General features: G+C 43.6%; 5 protein-coding genes across 7 annotated transcripts; 2 read left to right on the forward strand and 3 right to left on the reverse strand.

Moving 5' to 3' along the window:
* Nucleotides 1–1,386: 1,386 nt before the first annotated feature.
* Nucleotides 1,387–5,913, forward strand: ddx19a (DEAD-box helicase 19a). Its single transcript, XM_047040105.1, has 12 exons — nt 1,387–1,610; nt 2,037–2,109; nt 2,201–2,254; nt 2,364–2,502; nt 2,609–2,701; nt 2,904–3,006; nt 3,231–3,345; nt 3,564–3,741; nt 3,878–4,115; nt 4,296–4,458; nt 4,568–4,759; nt 4,849–5,913. The coding sequence occupies exons 1-12, from the start codon at nt 1,554–1,556 to the stop codon at nt 4,917–4,919; spliced, it is 1,476 nt and encodes a 491-aa protein (XP_046896061.1). The 5' UTR covers nt 1,387–1,553; the 3' UTR covers nt 4,920–5,913.
* Nucleotides 5,914–5,991: 78 nt separating this feature from the next.
* Nucleotides 5,992–7,457, reverse strand: ubxn10 (UBX domain protein 10). Of its 2 annotated transcripts, none has more exons than XM_047040108.1 (2): nt 7,308–7,457; nt 5,992–6,550 (listed from the first exon to the last, which is right to left on the reverse strand). In XM_047040108.1, exons 1-2 carry the CDS (start codon nt 7,449–7,451, stop codon nt 6,155–6,157), a joined length of 540 nt encoding a protein of 179 aa, XP_046896064.1. In that variant the 5' UTR covers nt 7,452–7,457; the 3' UTR covers nt 5,992–6,154. The 2 variants fall into 2 exon arrangements, with proteins under 2 accessions (XP_046896064.1, XP_046896063.1); XM_047040107.1 differs by having other exon boundaries at nt 5,992–6,986.
* Nucleotides 7,458–7,973: 516 nt separating this feature from the next.
* LOC124480750 (ceramide-1-phosphate transfer protein) lies at nt 7,974–9,237 on the reverse strand. The gene is made up of 2 exons (XM_047040333.1): nt 8,861–9,237; nt 7,974–8,617 (listed from the first exon to the last, which is right to left on the reverse strand). Exons 1-2 carry the CDS (start codon nt 8,992–8,994, stop codon nt 8,095–8,097), a joined length of 657 nt encoding a protein of 218 aa, XP_046896289.1. The 5' UTR covers nt 8,995–9,237; the 3' UTR covers nt 7,974–8,094.
* A 57-nt stretch (nt 9,238–9,294) lies between these two features.
* On the forward strand, nt 9,295–14,928 carry ints11 (integrator complex subunit 11). Of its 2 annotated transcripts, none has more exons than XM_047040331.1 (17): nt 9,295–9,381; nt 9,710–9,807; nt 9,924–9,997; nt 10,139–10,367; nt 10,517–10,615; nt 10,691–10,725; nt 10,903–11,041; nt 11,127–11,191; nt 11,292–11,481; nt 11,567–11,650; nt 11,744–11,833; nt 12,013–12,175; nt 12,304–12,414; nt 12,968–13,029; nt 13,157–13,299; nt 13,449–13,578; nt 14,780–14,922. In XM_047040331.1, the coding sequence occupies exons 2-17, from the start codon at nt 9,769–9,771 to the stop codon at nt 14,843–14,845; spliced, it is 1,719 nt and encodes a 572-aa protein (XP_046896287.1). In that variant the 5' UTR covers nt 9,295–9,381; nt 9,710–9,768; the 3' UTR covers nt 14,846–14,922. The 2 variants fall into 2 exon arrangements, with proteins under 2 accessions (XP_046896287.1, XP_046896286.1); XM_047040330.1 differs by having other exon boundaries at nt 9,301–9,492; nt 14,780–14,928.
* A 12-nt stretch (nt 14,929–14,940) lies between these two features.
* Nucleotides 14,941–16,889, reverse strand: LOC124480749 (lysophosphatidic acid receptor 6). Its single transcript, XM_047040332.1, has 2 exons — nt 16,774–16,889; nt 14,941–16,413 (listed from the first exon to the last, which is right to left on the reverse strand). The coding sequence occupies exons 1-2, from the start codon at nt 16,860–16,862 to the stop codon at nt 15,393–15,395; spliced, it is 1,110 nt and encodes a 369-aa protein (XP_046896288.1). The 5' UTR covers nt 16,863–16,889; the 3' UTR covers nt 14,941–15,392.
* Between the last annotated feature and the right edge of the window lie 1,479 nt (nt 16,890–18,368).

An 18,368-nucleotide genomic window follows, 5' to 3' on the forward strand; every position in this document is an offset into this window, starting at 1 on the left:
ACAATATTTTGAGTGGAAAAAAGTAAACAATTAAACAACACAAAGATTACGCATATGAACAACAGTAATCAGGACATACAAACAACCAGAATGAAGGCAACGCAACATCTGGCATCACCTGAAGCAACATCCACTTACCTTTCATTTGTGTGAACTGGGAGGAAGATGATGCTTTCTGTCTTGCAAAATCCCACTTCTTGTTTAAAAAAGGTTTTACCTTTCTCCCCGTCCCTGCTCTCTGCAGCTTGTCTATGACGTAGAGAAAAAGCCAGCTGCCACAGGTGGCAGAAACTCTTAATGAAATGGCTGTGGCTTAAAGAGGAGCAAAGCAAAAAGGGAAGGAGAGGCAACACTGGAGCTAATCGGTCAGAATAGCAATGTGTGGTCTAAAAAGTATCTCTCTCAGTCTGTCTCTTCCCTGTGTCTGGAGTTGGAGAAGCTTGCTGGCAGAAAGACAGTCCTGTGCAACAGATTAGCAGCCCCTTCTCACTGCATTGATATGATCAGCACCACCCACTCTCTCCCTCCCTGCAATCAATGACGAGGGACACCATTCATGTGTCCTTTTTGATAGCTAGGGGAGAGACTGAATGAAATGCAACACCAGGCAAGGAGAGAAAAAAGGGTGGAGGGAGGAAGGTGGGTGGAGGAACATAAAGCATGTCTCCTATATCATAAAATCTTCCCCCTTCGCGTCTCTATCTCCCTGTCTCTGTCTATCGCATAGTCTCTGGCTGAATGGATGATCCTTAATGTTTTGATTCTAATGTGGGAGTTTGGCGGTCTGTGTATTTTGTGTCCACAATTACTCTGATCCATCTGTTTTCTTCGGAGGTTACCATGACAATCAATAACAGCTATAGTGAGCGTCCTTTCAGACATTTGGTTGACAAGCAGGGAAACCTGGTGTGGGAGGGGCAGTAGCTGAAATTCAACATCCACCTCATAAAATTAACCTAGTGCCAATAAACCCTTGTCCCCCGCCTTCTCTGTCTTGCACACAAACCCACACGGACTATTTACTCTTTTCTTCCATATCTCTCTCTCTCTTTATCTCTTTCTCTCTCTCTCTGTCTCTTTCTCTCTTTCTCTCTTCTCTCTCTCTTCTCTCTTTCTCTCTTTCTCTCTTTCTCTCTTTCTCTGTGTGTCTCAGATTCATTGTTTGTTGTCCAGTGCATTATGATTTAAAAAGAACTATGTGTGCGTGAGTGTTGAATCGGGTGTGCTAAATTATTTAAAAATATATATTTAAACAATATGACCGAGCATAACATTAAACAGATATTCAAAAACATGCTCGGATTGCCGCACTGGCTATTTTGCTTAATCGAGCGATGCAGCCAATAAAAGTTTGGTTGGAAACTTACTACCGACTTCCGAGCTTTTATCAGCTATACTGGGATCAGCTGATGCGCATGAGCGCACGAGAGAGCGGCGCGCATCAGTCCTGTTCAGGCATCTATCATCTGTGGCGTTGAGTAGGTTATTTAGCTAACTAAAAGTTGGGTAACTTGCTGGTGTCTACTTAACAACGTTAGAATAACACATAAACGATGGCTTCTGATTCTTGGGCGTTGGCAGTCGATGTTCAAGAAGCTACGTCTAAATCCGTAAGTTTTTTCGCTACGTTTGTTTGACCTGGTCAGTCCCCGGGGTCGATTGACGTGCATGGCAAAGAGGGGCATCAAATTAGCTGGTTAGCGAACGTTAGCCATGCTGGCCTGAAGAGGCGGAGGCTGGTCAGAAAGTTAGCTTAGCTAGCTAGCCAGTAAACTTCTAAACGGTCACCTCATTTCATTCAACTGGACCATGAATGATGTCATGCCGCTGGTCTACCTCAGCTCCTAACATGTCAATCTCCGTGGTTCATGCTCGTCTTTCATATCATTAATTTGTTGTCATTTCAATTCATGAATGTATTTTAATTGGCAAATTTGTTTTGTAGTTTCACACGCATTTAAGGGGTAGAATGCTGATGAAGTATGATGGGTTGTATTTTTACGGGGCCTAGCCTAACCATATTTCATTTCCATCAGTTCCGATTTGCAGATCGCATGCAAACAATGGACAGGAGTGATTCTGCATGTATCCGTAGAAGAGAAATCAATGGTAACAGATTGTCACTACATTTCAAAAGGCCTACAGCATGAATTGCTTCCGTTATTATTAGTTTGTAATGGCATGCTTCATTTTACTTTAGGTAGTCCTCAGAAAATTGAAAATGGTATCAAGGAACGAAAAGAAGAGGAAACGGGTGATTCTATGACTAGTCTAGAAAATAAAAGACTACCTATGTAGACATGTCAGGTGAAGTAAGCTTGCCAGTTGGCTGGCTACTCATGGTTTTCATCTTTATTCAACAGAGGATGACAAGGCAGCTCAGTCTCTGTTGAACAAGCTTATCCACAGCAGTCTTGTGAACACCACCAATCAAGTGGAGGTTCTGCAGAGGGATCCCAACTCACCTCTCTACTCTGTCAAGACCTTCGAAGAGCTGAGACTGTAAGTTCTGACATAGTGAATGGCCTGCTTCTGTATGCTTGTCTTGTATGCTCAAGCAAACACAAATCTGCAGTGATGTTTGTTGTATCGTATGCACACGGTACAGGAAACCACAACTACTCAGGGGAATCTATGCCATGGGCTTTAACAGACCCTCCAGGGTTCAGGAGAATGCGTTGCCTATGATGTTGGCTGAGCCGTAAGTTCTCCCTTTACTCAGCTCTGTATTCAAACCTTCATCTTGAAATGTAGGCTTCTTCCAGACCTAGCTTGCCCAATTCCATAAAGTGGTCCCTTAGTATTGAACACCACAGTGTAAAAATGCTGAATCACCTATATAGTCTAGGCACCACACAGCCCCCCATGCTGCTTTATTCAGAGTGTATGTTCCTTGGTTCCAGACCTCAGAACCTGATCGCACAGTCACAGTCTGGCACAGGTAAAACCGCTGCCTTTGCTCTGGCCATGCTCAGCCGTGTCGACACAGCTCAGAAAGTGACTCAGGTGAGTAAACATCCCTGCCTGTTGTTAGACTTGTACCATGGTGTGGTGTGGACACTAGTCAACCTGTAGAGAAGCAATCATGCTGCCAGAACTAGCTGTTTGTCGTCTGTATATTGTAATATTGTTTGAAGCACCTGTAATGTATTACATTAAAGGAGCCTGTACGTTCATTGAGTACTGAAATACAGTATTTGGTAGAAATAGCTTCATTTCTGCTTCTGTAGTGCCTTTGCATCTCCCCGACGTTTGAGCTTGCTGTGCAGACCGGTAAAGTGATAGAGCAAATGGGGAAATACTATCCTGAAGTGAAATTGGCGTATGCCATTCGAGGCAACCGAGGTAATTATATTTTGATTATAGCACTGCTCCCTGCTTCAAACACTCTGCTTCAAAGTCAAGGTATGAGTTGTATTGGTTAAGGGTGGTTATCTCAAATCATCAAGTTCTAGAAACCGAAGAACACTGGTACTTATTTCAATATGTATATGCTCCATAATGCATAATTGGATCAATATGGGAGGACAACGTCCTTCTTATATGTTGTGGCTCCTACCTAGTGGAGCGGGGAACCAAGATCCAGGACCATATAGTCATCGGGACTCCTGGCACCGTCCTGGATTGGTGCTCCAAGCTCAGGTTCATCGACCCCAAGAAGATCAAGATCCTTGTCCTGGACGAGGCCGATGTCATGATTGCCACTCAAGGCCACCAGGACCAGAGCATCCGGATCCAAAGGTAGAAAGTTGTACAATTAGTTTTTTCTCTTCCTTGCCATCATTCTCAATAACAGTCTGCTGAGTACATACATGCTGTCTCTCCCCCCCCCCCCCCCCCCCCCCCCCCCCCCCCCCCCATTTTAATCCACACTCAGAATGCTGCCAACGGATTGTCAGATGCTGCTGTTCTCGGCCACGTTCGAGGAGTCTGTTTGGAAGTTCTCTGAGAGGGTTATTCCTGACCCCAACATTATCAAGCTGAAGCGAGAGGAGGAGACCCTGGACACCATCAAGCAGTACTACATGGTCTGCAAGAGGAATCAAGACAAGTTCACTGCCATCTGCAACGTGTATGGAGCCATCACCGTTGCCCAGGCCATGATCTTCTGCCATGTGAGTCCTCCAACACCTCCCAATGAATAAGCCTGCTTTCGTTAACTTGACTACAACCTTGCAAGTCCTTGCCTGATGGTCATAGTTTGTTGACAAAGTTAATATTAGATGTGACTGTGTCAGATTTGCGGCTTAAGCCTGATTTGGAATATCTAACTGACGTTTTTTCCTTGTCTCCAGACTCGCAAGACAGCTGCCTGGCTGGCTTCACAGCTGTGTAGAGAGGGCCACCAAGTGGCCCTGCTGAGTGGGGAGATGACTGTGGAACAGAGAGCAGATGTCATTCAGCGCTTCAGGGATGGGAAAGAGAAAGTCTTGGTGACCACTAATGTATGCGCCAGAGGTAATTACTATACTTACTGTAGGCATTGGGAAAATGGGAGTTAGTTGTTGCATTTGATAACATGGCAGTAGTTAAGTTGCAAGGCCTTTCCTTTGTGTTGTTAATGCAGGGATTGATGTTGAGCAAGTGTCCATCGTGATCAACTTTGACCTCCCTGTGGACAAAGACGGGAAAACCGACAACGAGACTTACCTTCATCGGATTGGTCGTACCGGGCGATTTGGCAAGAAGGGTCTTGCAGTCAACATGGTTGACAGTCAGTACAGCATGGATATTCTCCGAGAGATTGAGGAGCACTTCAGTAAGCAGTAATATTCTTACCAGTCAGACAAGACACATCTTTTTATATATATGCGCAAATGTTTTAATGTAAAATTTTTTTTTTCACAGATAAGAAAATACTTAAACTTAATCCAGATGACCCTGATGACCTTATAAAACTGGAGGAAATACATAACTGAAGAAGCTCCAAACATCATCTCTGCTGAAGTTACCTCAAATTTGTCCATTTGGACTTGAGTCACTTTAAGTAGTTGATAACTTAAATGTTATATCAGATTACTAAATATGTTAGTCAACCATGAGTCTGTTAATCAGTTAAGCTTTCAGGGCAGTGGTTTCTACCAAATAGATAACACTCTTAGGATTTCAGTTGGAATGTTCTGTTTTCAATTAAGTGGTTGTACTGAACTGGACCGTAAGCCTTTGGAACATGCAATTTCCTTAAAGTTGTTGGCAACAAATGAATCCAAGAGAGGACAGTTAAATTATTTGGGGAGTTTGCTTTGTGGATTTGCCTTAACACCCCTTTCTATATATGATGGATATAGAGTTTGGAAGGCATTGGTTTTCCCCAGTACGAGTGTTATCTTCACTGGCAATTGTTCAATATCTTGTCACAAGAATGAATCAGTCAAGTTATTTGACTGGATTCTCTGAAGTTATTTGATTGAGGCATTTAAAGGTTGCTCACAAAGGTATGTAAATAGTCACCATTCTTGGTGACTGTTTTTGTTTGATAACAATCAGACAGTTTCCATTCCATGAATACTGTGAAGATAGAGCTGTTTCTCCATGTTTTGTAATTTATTTTACAGTTTAGGAGTTTCAATTCACACAAAAGTTTTATCAACTTTGATTTATAAAGTCAAAGTGGAAATGTTATTGAAATTATAATTATCTTTATTTAACTAACAACAAGCAGATATTTGACACTTTTACCAAGTAAAATGTTAAAATTGACCTAAATTGTTTTGGAAATAACTATTACAGAATACTGAAATTTACCAAAATATCCAGAATTGTGTGATCTTGTGTACTTCAGTGAAGATATATTTAAGATGGTGCTTGTCATTAACTACCTAAAGATGGCTATGACAGGCTATTGACAGTAGCCCTTGATCTAAGTTGTTTTACTTTAGGCGTTTTGCAGTTGTATGGTACGAGAAAGTACGTGTTACATTGTAATAAACATTACTTACATTGATTCACCTCTTCAGGTTTGGTTTATTATACAAAAACCCTTGGTAGTAGATGACAGTTCAAGATTCATGGACTTATTTTTTTTACCTGTTCAATGAAAACAACTATAGCCGATGTATTCAGTAAAACATAAGGCTTTAAAATATATATACTCTTTATATGATACATTTCAGAAAAACCTATAGTTCATTTCTGGGCATTACTTTGTAATCCATTAAGTTTCATCTGCATCTTGAGTGATGTACAACACAGACCTGTTCACTATGCCACACTGAGCCAAAGTCAAGCTCAGATCTGTGAAGGTCCTTCTGGGAACATCCATGGTCTCAATGAAACCATGCTCAAATCTCATCCCATATCTCGCCTCGGCACACGCTATCACTGTGAGCAGGGAGTCTGTGTGTAGAAAGTGGTGCTCAAACCTTTTTCCAAATGGTTCGCGAATGGCAAGGAGCAAACTGGAAGGGGGGATACCTGAAGGGCTCTGTGTGTCGGTGGTCATGGTGTTCGGGCCTGGAGGCTTGGGCCAGACCTTGCATTGCACCTCTGCCACGTTCCTCATCTCTGGGTTGCTGCGGATCATGGTGTGGGTCCTCACAGACGGCCGTCCCTGAAGGAGAAGGCTGTCAGACAGACTAAGTTTTGAGGTTTTTTCCTCCATGCCACTCTCTGACATGTCCTCTTTTGGCTTCTTCTCAATTGAGGGGAGGACTTTGTATTTGTTTAGAGAGAGAGAAGGAGCAGCAGGTACGTTTTGTCGAAGTTCTGCCACTTTTTCTGTACTCAACTGGCTGGTGTGCTTGTTGAATAAGTGAGGGAAGGAGCGGAGGACGCGCTCTGATCTATCATGTTGCATCGCAGGTGGCTTTGGCGTCACCGGTTGGTTTTGGAAGGTATCCATGTGTGGGTTGTGACTTATGGTGGGTCTACTACGTCCCTTAGAAGATTTTGGCCGGGTCAAGTGCATTATTCCCTCATAAATTAGCTACCAATTATGTAGCTATGGCTGTGGTTACTGTAGGTACTTGCTTGGTGTTATATCATTCCTTTAAATCGAGAAAAATAATTATTTTTTATTCGTGACATATATGGTGGTCAGTCTCTTATTTCTGATTAGCGTTAAATACAATTAGCTCTAGCTAGCTAGATCTCTTGACACTCAGGGACCATGTTTCCTCTCAAGATCAGCTCTCGTCTTGACTGTTAGAGCTAGCTAACGTTACTGGTACTGTAGCTAGTAACAGTACTAGCTAGTACACTAGAGTAAGCACAGTACAATAATATTGTACTACAGTACAGTGGCTAAGCTAAACTAGCTTTTTATCATAGCCCATTGCGGATAAAGCGTTTTAGGCAGCATTACTTACTTGACAAGTTTCTAAAATATAGAATCCAGCATGCATGCAGTCTTGCATTCCTTTCATCATAGTCGTTTTAAAAAATACTTCTCCATTTCTCAAGTCAGCTCTTATGCTCCAGATGTATTTCAGCGTCTGTGAAGTTACAAACATAGCCCCGTTACCGTGACAACCCCGACGATTGGGCCTCATGCAGAAAGAGAGCCCCCTAGTGTAAATGGAGTGAGGTGCATCAGGTTCATTCCATCGAGCCTTTAACATTGTGAATTACTTTAAAATCCCTTTCTTATATAATAAAACGTACATCATGACACCTAACAATAACTTCAGAGTGCAAAAACACACAAAATACTGTAAACAAAGTTCACTTTATTAGACCTACTTTCAACAGGACAGTGTCAATTACAGAATGTGATCATCATTAGACAGTTTCTCAGAATAGACACTGGACATTAGACAATGTGTATGATTGAAATTATAAATAATATTGTAGTGCAAGACGGACAACCTGTAAATACATACTGGCAATACAATCTTTTGTGCCATTTTATGTTATTCTATAATCAGTGAAAAACTTTTTTAGACTACGTTTGCCTAATAGTAAGGCTCATAATTAGTTACATAGTGTATTTACAGTAACACTTTATGGCATGACTTAATGTATTATGCTTTGCCTAGGCATGATTGTAGAGTCTAAAAATCAACACAGAAACTAATAGAAAGGGAGCAGTGGAATGTAGTTTGTCAGTCTATGGGGGCAATGTAGACCAATACAGCAGTATGATGAAGTACACTTCTAGGGCAGGTCCAGCAGGTTTTGCTTGGTATAGAGGTCCTCTGTCACCAGATATACCTCAGAGATAAGTGGCAAGGCCTCCCCCAGCATGGCTACCACCTGCTCAGGGGTGCCAACATTCATCACTTCAAAGAAGGTGGGACGTCCAGGGAGTGCGCAAAATGCCATGCCGGCAGCCTTTCGTATGATCCAGGCGTGATGCTGGGATAGAGACTCGTTGTAGGCCTCTGAGCACATGATGGAGGTCTTACTGTCATCTGTGCTGGTGCGTAGCCTCTCTAGGAAGAGCTCCAGCCAGCGCAGAGCACGGTGAAGCCTCAGCAAGGTTCGGCAGCCAGACTCGGGAAAGCTGCTTCTCTTTGTCAAGTCCACAAGTTCGTTCTCCACCTCATACTTCACCATGGACTGGATCGTGACATAATGTGCACCATGCTCACCGTTGAGAAGACTGACGAGGATTTCGATTTTGTTGACAGCATCCTTGGAGATGAACGTGAAGACACTCCCTAAGCTGTTCATGAATCTGTGGGTGAAAGAAAAATGTATTGAATTGCTTTTGCAGGGACTATGAATCATGACATTGCACGATTAAATGCATCTTTAAATATTTGACTAGTTCTGACATCCAGTTAAAACCCGTTTTATCGCAATTTTTGACAAGTCATTCCTGTCAAAAATGTATGTAGGCATAGCTAGCTGAACTCCGAATAATAGTAGGATTTGACAACTGTCCCCGTTGACATATAACACCATTTCGACAACTTACCTTACAAGGCCACGCCACCCGGCCACATAATGTTCAAGGAAGACTTCTTTTTCATCTGAAAGACATGCCGTGAACGTGTCAAGAACCTCTTTTAAACTGAATTTCTGATCTTCTTGTGTAATAGAATCTGCCATGTTTCCCCGGAAGTAACGGAATTGTTGAAAAACAATGAGTTACTGGCAGATGTATTGAATGAATGACATACGCTTGTTACTTGCTAAACGTTTGTAGTGACACTCATAGTCTTTACAACGTATCTAGTCAGCTTTATATGAAATCAACCAAAAGTTAAAGCTTTGCAAGCTCTCCGTCCTGATACGATACTACACAACCGTGCAGCGTGCATGCGCAAAACAAGTGGATGTGCTCCATGTAGTTTCTTTATTTGGCAATGGGGGGCAATACTGCGTGTACTTTGGGTTTCTGAACCATTACACAGAGAGAGAAGAAGAAGTGTCAAGTTTGTTGTTGCACGATGAACATCATACGCACGGCATATAGCTAACTAGCGAAATACTTAGGTATACTTCTGCTTACATAAAGTGTGCATTCATTTTCACAACCTAGATTTGCATTTTTGCCCTTGATAAGTAAATAGCTCAGGATGCCTGAGATTAAAGTGACCCCTTTAGGTAAGTAACTAGGTGGATAACGTCTTTAGTTATTCCTAACGTTAGATCATGTAGTACATGGAATGCTAGCAGCTACAGTTGGGGACTAAACGTTTGGATTGATGTTGGCCATGGGAATTAGTCATAAAACGTTTGGACAGTGGTTGAAAATAGATCAATGGAATAACTATTAGACTGAATATCTGTGTCCACCGGCTTAATCTCTAATTCCCTGTAGGTGCTGGGCAAGATGTTGGTCGAAGCTGCATCCTTGTTTCCATTGGAGGCAAAAACATAATGCTGGACTGTGGGATGCACATGGGATTCAATGATGATGTACGTACATAGATACTAGGTTAATTTGAGCCACTTTCCATTATGGTCTCCTCTTCTATGCACATTGCACATATACACAGTATACAGTATGCTCATACAACACTTCTTTCCTTTAGAGGCGGTTTCCAGACTTCTCTTACATAACCCAAAACGGACGTCTGACAGAATTCCTGGACTGTGTGATCATCAGGTCTGTGATTATTGGCCATTGTTGGCTTTTCTATGGGCTATGTGATTATATATTATATATCATTATATTCTTTCATTTCCTTAAGGTCAATTTTCACACTTAACCAATGAACCGAGCATTCCTCTGTATCACTTTCCCCAGCCACTTCCACCTGGACCACTGCGGTGCTCTGCCTTACATGAGTGAGATGGTGGGCTATGATGGGCCCATCTACATGACCCACCCCACCAAGGCCATCTGCCCCATTCTGCTGGAGGACTTCAGGAAAATCACAGTGGACAAGAAAGGGGAGACCAACTTCTTCACATCTCAGATGATCAAGGACTGCATGAAGAAAGTGGTGCCCTTGAATCTTCATCAGACTGTCCAGGTCTATTATTTCAATCCTTTGATTTGAACACACGTCCTTCTCAAATATGGATTTAATACTATCTGCTTAACCATCTGTCTGATGTGAAAACAACACTGCTGTAGTAACTAACTCCAACAATGTATTCAATTCTGTTGGTTCTGTCACAGGTGGATGATGAACTAGAGATCAAGGCCTACTATGCAGGGCATGTTCTTGGTGCTGCAATGGTGCTGATCAAAGTTGGGTCAGAGTCCGTGGTGTACACAGTAAGTATTGAACGTTGTTTATATTAAAATGCCCATTGAGATTGTTGTAATAATGGCAGATATTTGTAATTGCAGGGTGATTATAATATGACACCTGACAGACATTTAGGGTAAGTGGAATTCATTCATTTAGTTTATACACATGGGATATAATTATTTTTGTGAGTAGGATTCACTTTGTTCAGTTCATTTTGTTCAGCTATTCATTGTGTGGTTTTGATTCAGTATGCTGTCGTAGACCAGGCATGTTCATTTTCTATGGATGCCTTTTCTATGCTATGACCTAGGGCTGCGTGGATAGATAAGTGTCGTCCTGACCTGTTGATCTCAGAGTCCACCTACGCCACCACTATCCGCGACTCCAAGAGGTGCAGGGAGAGGGACTTCCTGAAAAAGGTGCACGAGACGGTAGAGCGGGGAGGCAAGGTAAGGATCACGCAGGGTTCTGCCCGTCCTGTGTGATGTCAGCCTGTTGCTTTCTGATGTTCTGATGGAGGACATGTTCTCACAGGTCCTCATTCCTGTCTTTGCCCTCGGAAGAGCTCAGGAACTCTGTATCCTATTGGAGACATTCTGGTATGGTTATGACATCACTTAATCACCAGACCTACATGTAAGACTATCAGATAGTGGCATGTGCAAGGAATGCCAAACGTCTCTTTTTCTTTCCAATCAGGGAGAGGATGAACCTGAAGGCCCCCATCTATTTCTCCACAGGGCTCACAGAGAAAGCCAATCACTACTACAAACTCTTCATCACTTGGACCAACCAGAAAATTCGCAAAACATTTGTTCAGAGAAACATGTTTGAGTTCAAGCACATCAAGGCCTTCGATCGCTCCTTCATTGACAACCCTGGACCTATGGTGCTGAGACACATGAGACTGATTAATAACTCATACAGGGCTGACATGGAACACATGTTCACAACTGAAATATGTGCCTTTTTAGGTTGTGTTTGCCACCCCGGGAATGCTGCATGCGGGGCTGTCACTACAAATCTTCAAGAAATGGGCCAGCAATGAGAAGAATATGGTGAGTAAATGTCACACTGGCTTAGCACTTATTATTTTATATTTTGATTATAATATGCTCTGAGTAAATACAATCCATGTTATCTTCTGCCAGGTAATCATGCCTGGGTATTGTGTGCAAGGCACAATTGGACACAAAATCTTGAATGGTCAGAGGAAACTGGAGATCGAGGGAAGAGCAACGGTAAAGCAAAATAGACCAAAACATTCTGTCTAGCATTGATTCCGTTTTTCTGTTGTAATAACTACATGCACACAAGCACAGCTAGCCTCATACAACCTGCCTGTGTGGCATATAAGACCCACATAAGTGAGCCTGTGAGGTGCGTCTGCTGACCCCTGGCCTGTCTGTGATCCCTGCAGCTGGATGTGAAGCTGCAGGTGGAGTACATGTCCTTCAGCGCCCACGCCGATGCTAAGGGCATAATGCAGCTGATCCGCATGGCGGAGCCTCGCAACATGCTGCTGGTGCACGGAGAGGCCGTCAAGATGGAGTTTCTCAAGGGCAAGATCGAGCAGGAGTTCAGTGAGTGAGACCAGCTTTGTTAGCCTCGATTTCTCGACGGCTGAACGTGCCTAGCATATTGGGGGTTTGGGTGGTGCAGTACTTTTCTATAAGCCTCATCAGTCAGTGTGTGTGTGTATAAATGGCAGGTATTAACTGCTACATGCCAGCTAACGGAGAGACGGTCACAGTGACCACCAACCCCAGTGTGCCAGTGGACATCTCACTCAACCTGCTAAAGAGGGAAATGGCTCTTGGAGGTATGGTCTCTCTATAAGCCCCGTCACACCATAACGTTCTGGTCAACGTTCTCTGAATGTTCTAATCGTTCAATTTTGAGCGTTCTGGGGCGAGGTGGACACATCTGGCGTGGGACTAACGCATGACTAGCGTGGGACTGACGCATGAGAAGAGTGTAACAGCGACCAAGTAACGCTAGAGTAACAACTGACTAACGATAGCCAAACACATGCAACATTAGTCAAACGTTCCACAAACGCTCTTCAGCGTTATCCAGCGTTTAAAATTAAACGTTAAGGAACACTGGCCTCTTTTGTGCATGTTCAAAACGTTTTTTTTTGGACCAGTGTTTTCCACCGATCACTGCCGGTTACCAGCGTCACCAGCGTCCACACAACGCTCTTCTGGCAATATACCAGCGACCATGGACGATTATCAACGTTTCCTCTAACGTCATAGAACGTTGACCGGAACGTTAAGGGGTGACAGGGCTGTAGGTGTGTGTGTATACACTTGTCTATGTGTGATTTTGTCTGTTTTTCTTTTTCCTACTGCACATGTTATTTCTCCCAGGGCCTTTGCCTGACCCTAAGAAGCCTCGTACTATGCATGGAACCCTAATCATGAAGGACAATGTAGGTTCTGTGTACTATAACGCTAGTGTAACATGCATACAGAATACCTTTTTAATATCTTGCACTGTTTACTGGAATAAATTGGAATGAACATAACTTAATAACTTGCCTCTCCTCCCTTCTGCAGAGTCTGCGGCTGGTCTCTCCAGAGCAGGCTTTGAAAGAGCTGGGCCTTAATGAGCACCAGCTGCGCTTCACCTGCCGTGTTCAGCTGCAGGACTCCCACAGCGAATCAGACACACTCCACAAGATCTACACACACCTCAAAAGGTCCGATGACCCCCAATAGACCAACATACACTACCGCACACCTCATGTACAATCCGTACTCTTTCAAGGGGATTTTCCAAGACCGAGCCTGTTAAAAACCTTTAACCACAGCTATGAACTCATACTTTCTGTTCTGTATCTTTAACCAGCGTGCTGAAAGGTTACACAGTGCAGCACCTTCCGGACAGTACAGTCATGGTGGAGTCCATAGTCATTAAGGTGTCATCCTCGGCTGAGGACCCCAACACCAAGGTCCTGCTGCTGTCCTGGAGCTATCAGGTGAGGCTGGGGGGGAAGGGTGGGAGGTGAGGCTGGGAGGTGGGGCTGGGAGGTGAGGCTGGGGCTGGGAGGTGGGGCTGGGGGTGGGAGATGAGGCTGGGGGTGGGAGGTGAGGCTTGGGCTGGGAGGTGAGGCTGGGGCTGGGAGGTGGGGCTGGGGGTGGGAGGTGAGGCTGGGAGGTGAGGCTGGGGGTGGGAGGTGAGGCTGGGAGGTGAGGCTGGGGCTGGGAGGTGAGGCTGGGGGTGGGAGGTGAGGCTGGGGGTGGGGCTGGGGGTGGGAGGTGAGGCTGGGGCTGGGGCTGGGAGGTGGGGCTGGGGGTGGGAGGTGAGGCTGGGGGTGGGGGGTGTCAGCTGAGGGGAAATGTGGTGGGCCTGTGTCATGTGCCTGTTACTTTCCTGTATGTTGGTGTGCAGTTGAGACATCTGCAGTTTCACATACCGGACTGTCAGTCACTCTGATGCATACTTTCTTAATTTAACCCAGCAAAGAAGTGAATCTAATGTTAGAATCACCACAGCAAGTAATTAGATTTCTACCAAACTTTTAGAAAAGTCATCTGAAATGCAGTAAAAGCTATTTTGACAGTTTTACCTTCTATTTATTAATCAAAACCAATAAAATTATGCACTCCAACAAAGTATGACAATACTGCTGACAATATTCACGAAAATGTACTTACAGGTTTGACTGCAAAAGTCCAATGTTATTGAAAGTACTACAAGATAGAGCTACCTCTTCACTCTGAATGTAGACTACAGTTTACAACACCAGTAACCTCATACAGCCTAACCATAATATTTGTACAGTGTTTTTGTGTTTTTTCTGAAATGAAACCTCTCAGGAAACCACGTCACTGTGTGCTATATCTACTCTTAGCTTGTGGTTTCAGACACCCATTGTGGGGTATTATTGCACCAATTTAGCATTGTTCTTCTATGCCTTGTTGGTTATTTGCTTCAGTGCAAGGTTATTTTACCCAAGGTTGATTTGAAATTCCACCTTTGCTTTTTAAATGTACAATCTGGATCAATGAAACAAATTAATTAGGTGATGTTTAATGCAGCATGTGAAACAACCACACTTTAGTAAAGTCAACTGAATTGACTAATGAACTTTAATCAGATGCTTTTAGGTTAATATGAATAACTTAAATAATTGCTATGTTCTAGAAATGACTCCTGTTCTGAATGTCTGTTTATAGGATGAAGATTTGGGGAGCTTCCTTTCCACTCTGTTGAAGAAAGGGCTCCCAATAGGACAGTGCTGAACCATCTGTTCACAGTCCTCAATTCAGCCCATTGTAAAGTTTTGTTTGTTGTATAAATCTGATTTCAATAAACCTTTCATAATAAACAGGCTGTGTTTTATTCCCATCTCACTTTATTGACATTGTGTTTGTATTTATATAAAAATGCAACTACAAAATACATGGTACAAGGCACAATTGTACAAAATAGCTGCAGTATCAGAATCGGAAAGGGTTTTAATCGCCATGAACGTTCGCACAGACAAGGAATTTACTTTGGCAGGAAGGTGCATACATTCAACATATAGGAATCTATTATGTGGTCTAACTACTTGAAGTACAAAGTCTAACTAATACTAAGGGGTGAAAATATGTAAATATTTGGAATAAAAAGATATAATAGCCATATATACAAATAGTACAAAATATACAAGTATATTTCAAGTACAAGTATATTTCCATTCATATTCATAAAAGGCATTCCTAAAGTATGAAGTTAGTACAGAGGTTAAGACTATTCCACTCTTCCACCCCCCCACTCTAAATGTACAGACCCTTTACTTTCCCTCTAGCTTATATTGACAGTGTAGAAATCCCTGTTCCTGGTCCACATCACCCTCATCTTCGGTCTCCATTTGCAGTGGCTGGTGGTGACATAGTAGAGCAGAGGATCCAGACAGGGATTGAGGCTTACCAGGGCCATGGACACCCGCCGTGCATGGTAGATGACATTGCTGCTGGAGCAGTGCTGGATGACCCCCAGGCAGTGCAGCAGGTGCAGGAAGTGGACCACGTGATAGGGCAGGAAGCAGAGCAGGGTGATGGCCAGGATGGTGTAGATGATCCTCTGGGCCTTGCCAGCCGTGTGACTCCGGATCAGGGAGATGCGCCGCCCCACCAGAGGGTAGCACACCAGGATGACCACGGAGGGCAGCAGGGAGCCACAGACCAGGCAGGCGATGCTGAAGGGGCCCACTCTCGTGCCCCACTCATGCTCCGTGAAGTTCTCAAAGCAGCTACGCTGGCCAGCGTGGCCAGACTTGCTGTCCAGTGGACCATTAAAGATGAAGGCCAGTCCGGCAACTCCAGACAACACCCAGGTGCTCACGCTCACGACAACTGCACAGCAGGAGTCTCGCATCTTGAGGTAGGAGTGAGGGTGGACTGTGGCTATGTAGCGGTCCACACAGATGCAGGACATGAAGAAGATGCTGATGTATATGTTGGCGTGAAACAATATCCCCGTGACGCGACAGGCCATGTCTCCAAACTCCCAGTTGTTCCGGTGCAGGTGGTAGTGGATGCGGAATGGCAGGGTGCAAAGGATGGCGGTGTCGGCCAGAGCCAGATTGATGATGTACACGTTGGTGGAGGTTCGAGGGGTGATCTTGAAGATGAACACATAGAGGGCCCCCAGGTTTCCTGGCAGGCCCAGAGCCACCACCAGACTGTACACTGCTGGGTAGAGGTGGGCCTGGTACTCGGATGACGGAGCACTGCAGTTGGTGGCATTAGTCATTGTTATCATCATTTTAGGATGATCCAGATGACTTAGAAGGGCCCGTCTCCTCTGTGGTTGATCCCCCCTGCTGCATGTACAAACGTTTTTTGCCAAAGTCAAAACAATTGTAAACTATGTACCCAGTGACACTACAATTATGTGACATTTCTGTATGATATACACTCAATAGCAAGTATTTAATAATAAAGTCAATATCTTCCAGGAACTAGGGTGTGTTGGAATCCACATCTTGCCCATGTATCAAATGTATCTAAATTCAGTAAAAGCAATGGAACGTCTTGTGATATATTTGATTGGTTTTGATTAATAAGTAGAAGGTAAAACTGTCCAAAGTTTTACCTTCTACTTATTAATCAAAACCAATAAAAGTATGCACTACTACAAAGCATAACAATACTGCTGACAGTATTCACAAAAATGTACTTACAGGTTTGACGGCAAAAGTCCAATGTTATTGAAAGTACTACAAGAAAGAGCTACCTCTTCACTCTGAATGTAGACTACAGTGTATGTCATGAGACATCCCAGGAAACCACATCATTGTTTGTTATCTCAACTCTTAGCTTGTGGTTTCACATGCAGACACCCACTATCCTGTTTTTGGAGGTGAAATTACATCTGTACACGCTGTTTGGTTATTTTGTGGGGCACCCATTTAGCATTATTCTTCTTTGCCTTGTCCTAGTTTAGTTGCATCAGGTGATGTTCAATGCAGCATGTGAAACAACAGCACTTTACGTAATCCAAATTAAAATATACAAATGATTTACTGTTCCTCATTGAGATTGTTTGGGGCCAAATCTTAACACTGGGGGGCGCCAAGTGCCAACTAATTTGTTGTAAGGTGTTTCTCCTGAACCAGGTCCACTGAAGTCAAACCACAGCCACTGGAGTTCCTAACACATTACCGTAATAAAGGCCATTTAACATAACACACCATACAACAATGTAAATCAGCTGTTCCTTTGTGAGATAATTATCTTCTTTCATTCAGTCGTTGTAGGCATGCAATTCTCTCTCTCTCTCCATCTCAAAATCTTTCTCTTGCCATCACATTTTGATCATCAGCTCTAATATGTGTATTGATATGCAGGGACTTATTCAGGCATTAGTATTCCAAAATGTTATAGCACATGGAAACATCCTCAGATTAATTAAAACCTAATTTCTACTGTGACCTCACAGGAACCTCAGAACATTGAACCTTCTCACCAGAGCAGATGGGAAATCCTAGCCACCAACACCCCAAGGGTGAACCCAGCTCTGCGAGGGTTTCAGCAACCTTCACAGCCAGACCACCTGGATCACAACATACCTGGCCAAACAGAGGGGTGTGTGGTGCTTGAGCAGCCACAGCCTCACGTCAGCTAAGGAGTCAGGAAGCTACCTCCTCCTACTCCAGAACCTCCTATTTCCACCCCTCCCTCTCTCTCCCTCCAGTCAGCCATTGCCTAGCAACGGCGCTCACGGGTCCCCCGTTTCCAAGAGGAGCCTACCTCCATCAGTATCAGACAAATTCACCACAGACAAAAGAGACTAGGGCCAACAGATCTTTTGTAGCTGGTAGCTAGCATTTGATGTTAACCCCATCTGCTTTCTGTTGGTCTCAGAGCCATGTGTTTAGCTGCATTTAACATTTTAATAATGAATGACTTGTCAAGTGGTACCACACTCAATATTTACTACAAGATAAACGTAACTACCATATGGACAATTTAAAAAAGTAAGGAGTTTTATGTTGTTGATACTGTAAAGCACACACCCATGATTTCAACAAATTGTATTTGACATTAGAAACATATTTTTGCAATGACCTTTCCTGTCAGACTCTTTGAGATACCTTGGATTGACGTGGCGGTTGAGTTCACATTGTTGGTCCATGCTTGAGTTTATTTGCGTGCATGCAAGTGTGTGTACTGTACACCACATGTTGGGATGCTGGGGGTAGGGACTTAGAGTTAAGCAAGCCTCCAGCTCATCTTGCCCTACTTTTCCAAAAAACAAAGTGCACAGAACAACAGA

The sequence above is a fragment of the Hypomesus transpacificus genome, chromosome 18 (genome assembly GCF_021917145.1).
Source record: "Hypomesus transpacificus isolate Combined female chromosome 18, fHypTra1, whole genome shotgun sequence".
Taxonomy (NCBI): domain Eukaryota; kingdom Metazoa; phylum Chordata; class Actinopteri; order Osmeriformes; family Osmeridae; genus Hypomesus; species Hypomesus transpacificus.

Coding starts and splice junctions, on each gene's coding strand:
- ddx19a (XM_047040105.1), top strand. CDS start 1,554: ATGGCTTCTGATTCTTGGGCGTTGGCAGTCGATGTTCAAGAAGCTACG. Junction 2,110..2,200: donor CCGTAGAAGAGAAATCAATG/GTAACAGATTGT, acceptor ATTTTACTTTAG/GTAGTCCTCAGAAAATTGAA. Junction 4,116..4,295: donor AGGCCATGATCTTCTGCCAT/GTGAGTCCTCCA, acceptor CCTTGTCTCCAG/ACTCGCAAGACAGCTGCCTG.
- ubxn10 (XM_047040107.1), bottom strand. CDS start 6,907: ATGCACTTGACCCGGCCAAAATCTTCTAAGGGACGTAGTAGACCCACC.
- LOC124480750 (XM_047040333.1), bottom strand. CDS start 8,994: ATGGCAGATTCTATTACACAAGAAGATCAGAAATTCAGTTTAAAAGAG. Junction 8,618..8,860: donor GGGTGGCGTGGCCTTGTAAG/GTAAGTTGTCGA, acceptor TTTCACCCACAG/ATTCATGAACAGCTTAGGGA.
- ints11 (XM_047040330.1), top strand. CDS start 9,465: ATGCCTGAGATTAAAGTGACCCCTTTAG. Junction 10,726..10,902: donor ACACCTGACAGACATTTAGG/GTAAGTGGAATT, acceptor GCTATGACCTAG/GGCTGCGTGGATAGATAAGT. Junction 11,834..12,012: donor AGATCGAGGGAAGAGCAACG/GTAAAGCAAAAT, acceptor TGATCCCTGCAG/CTGGATGTGAAGCTGCAGGT.
- LOC124480749 (XM_047040332.1), bottom strand. CDS start 16,862: ATGACATACACTGTAGTCTACATTCAGAGTGAAGAGGTAGCTCTTTCT. Junction 16,414..16,773: donor GGACTTTTGCCGTCAAACCT/GTAAGTACATTT, acceptor TTGTACATGCAG/CAGGGGGGATCAACCACAGA.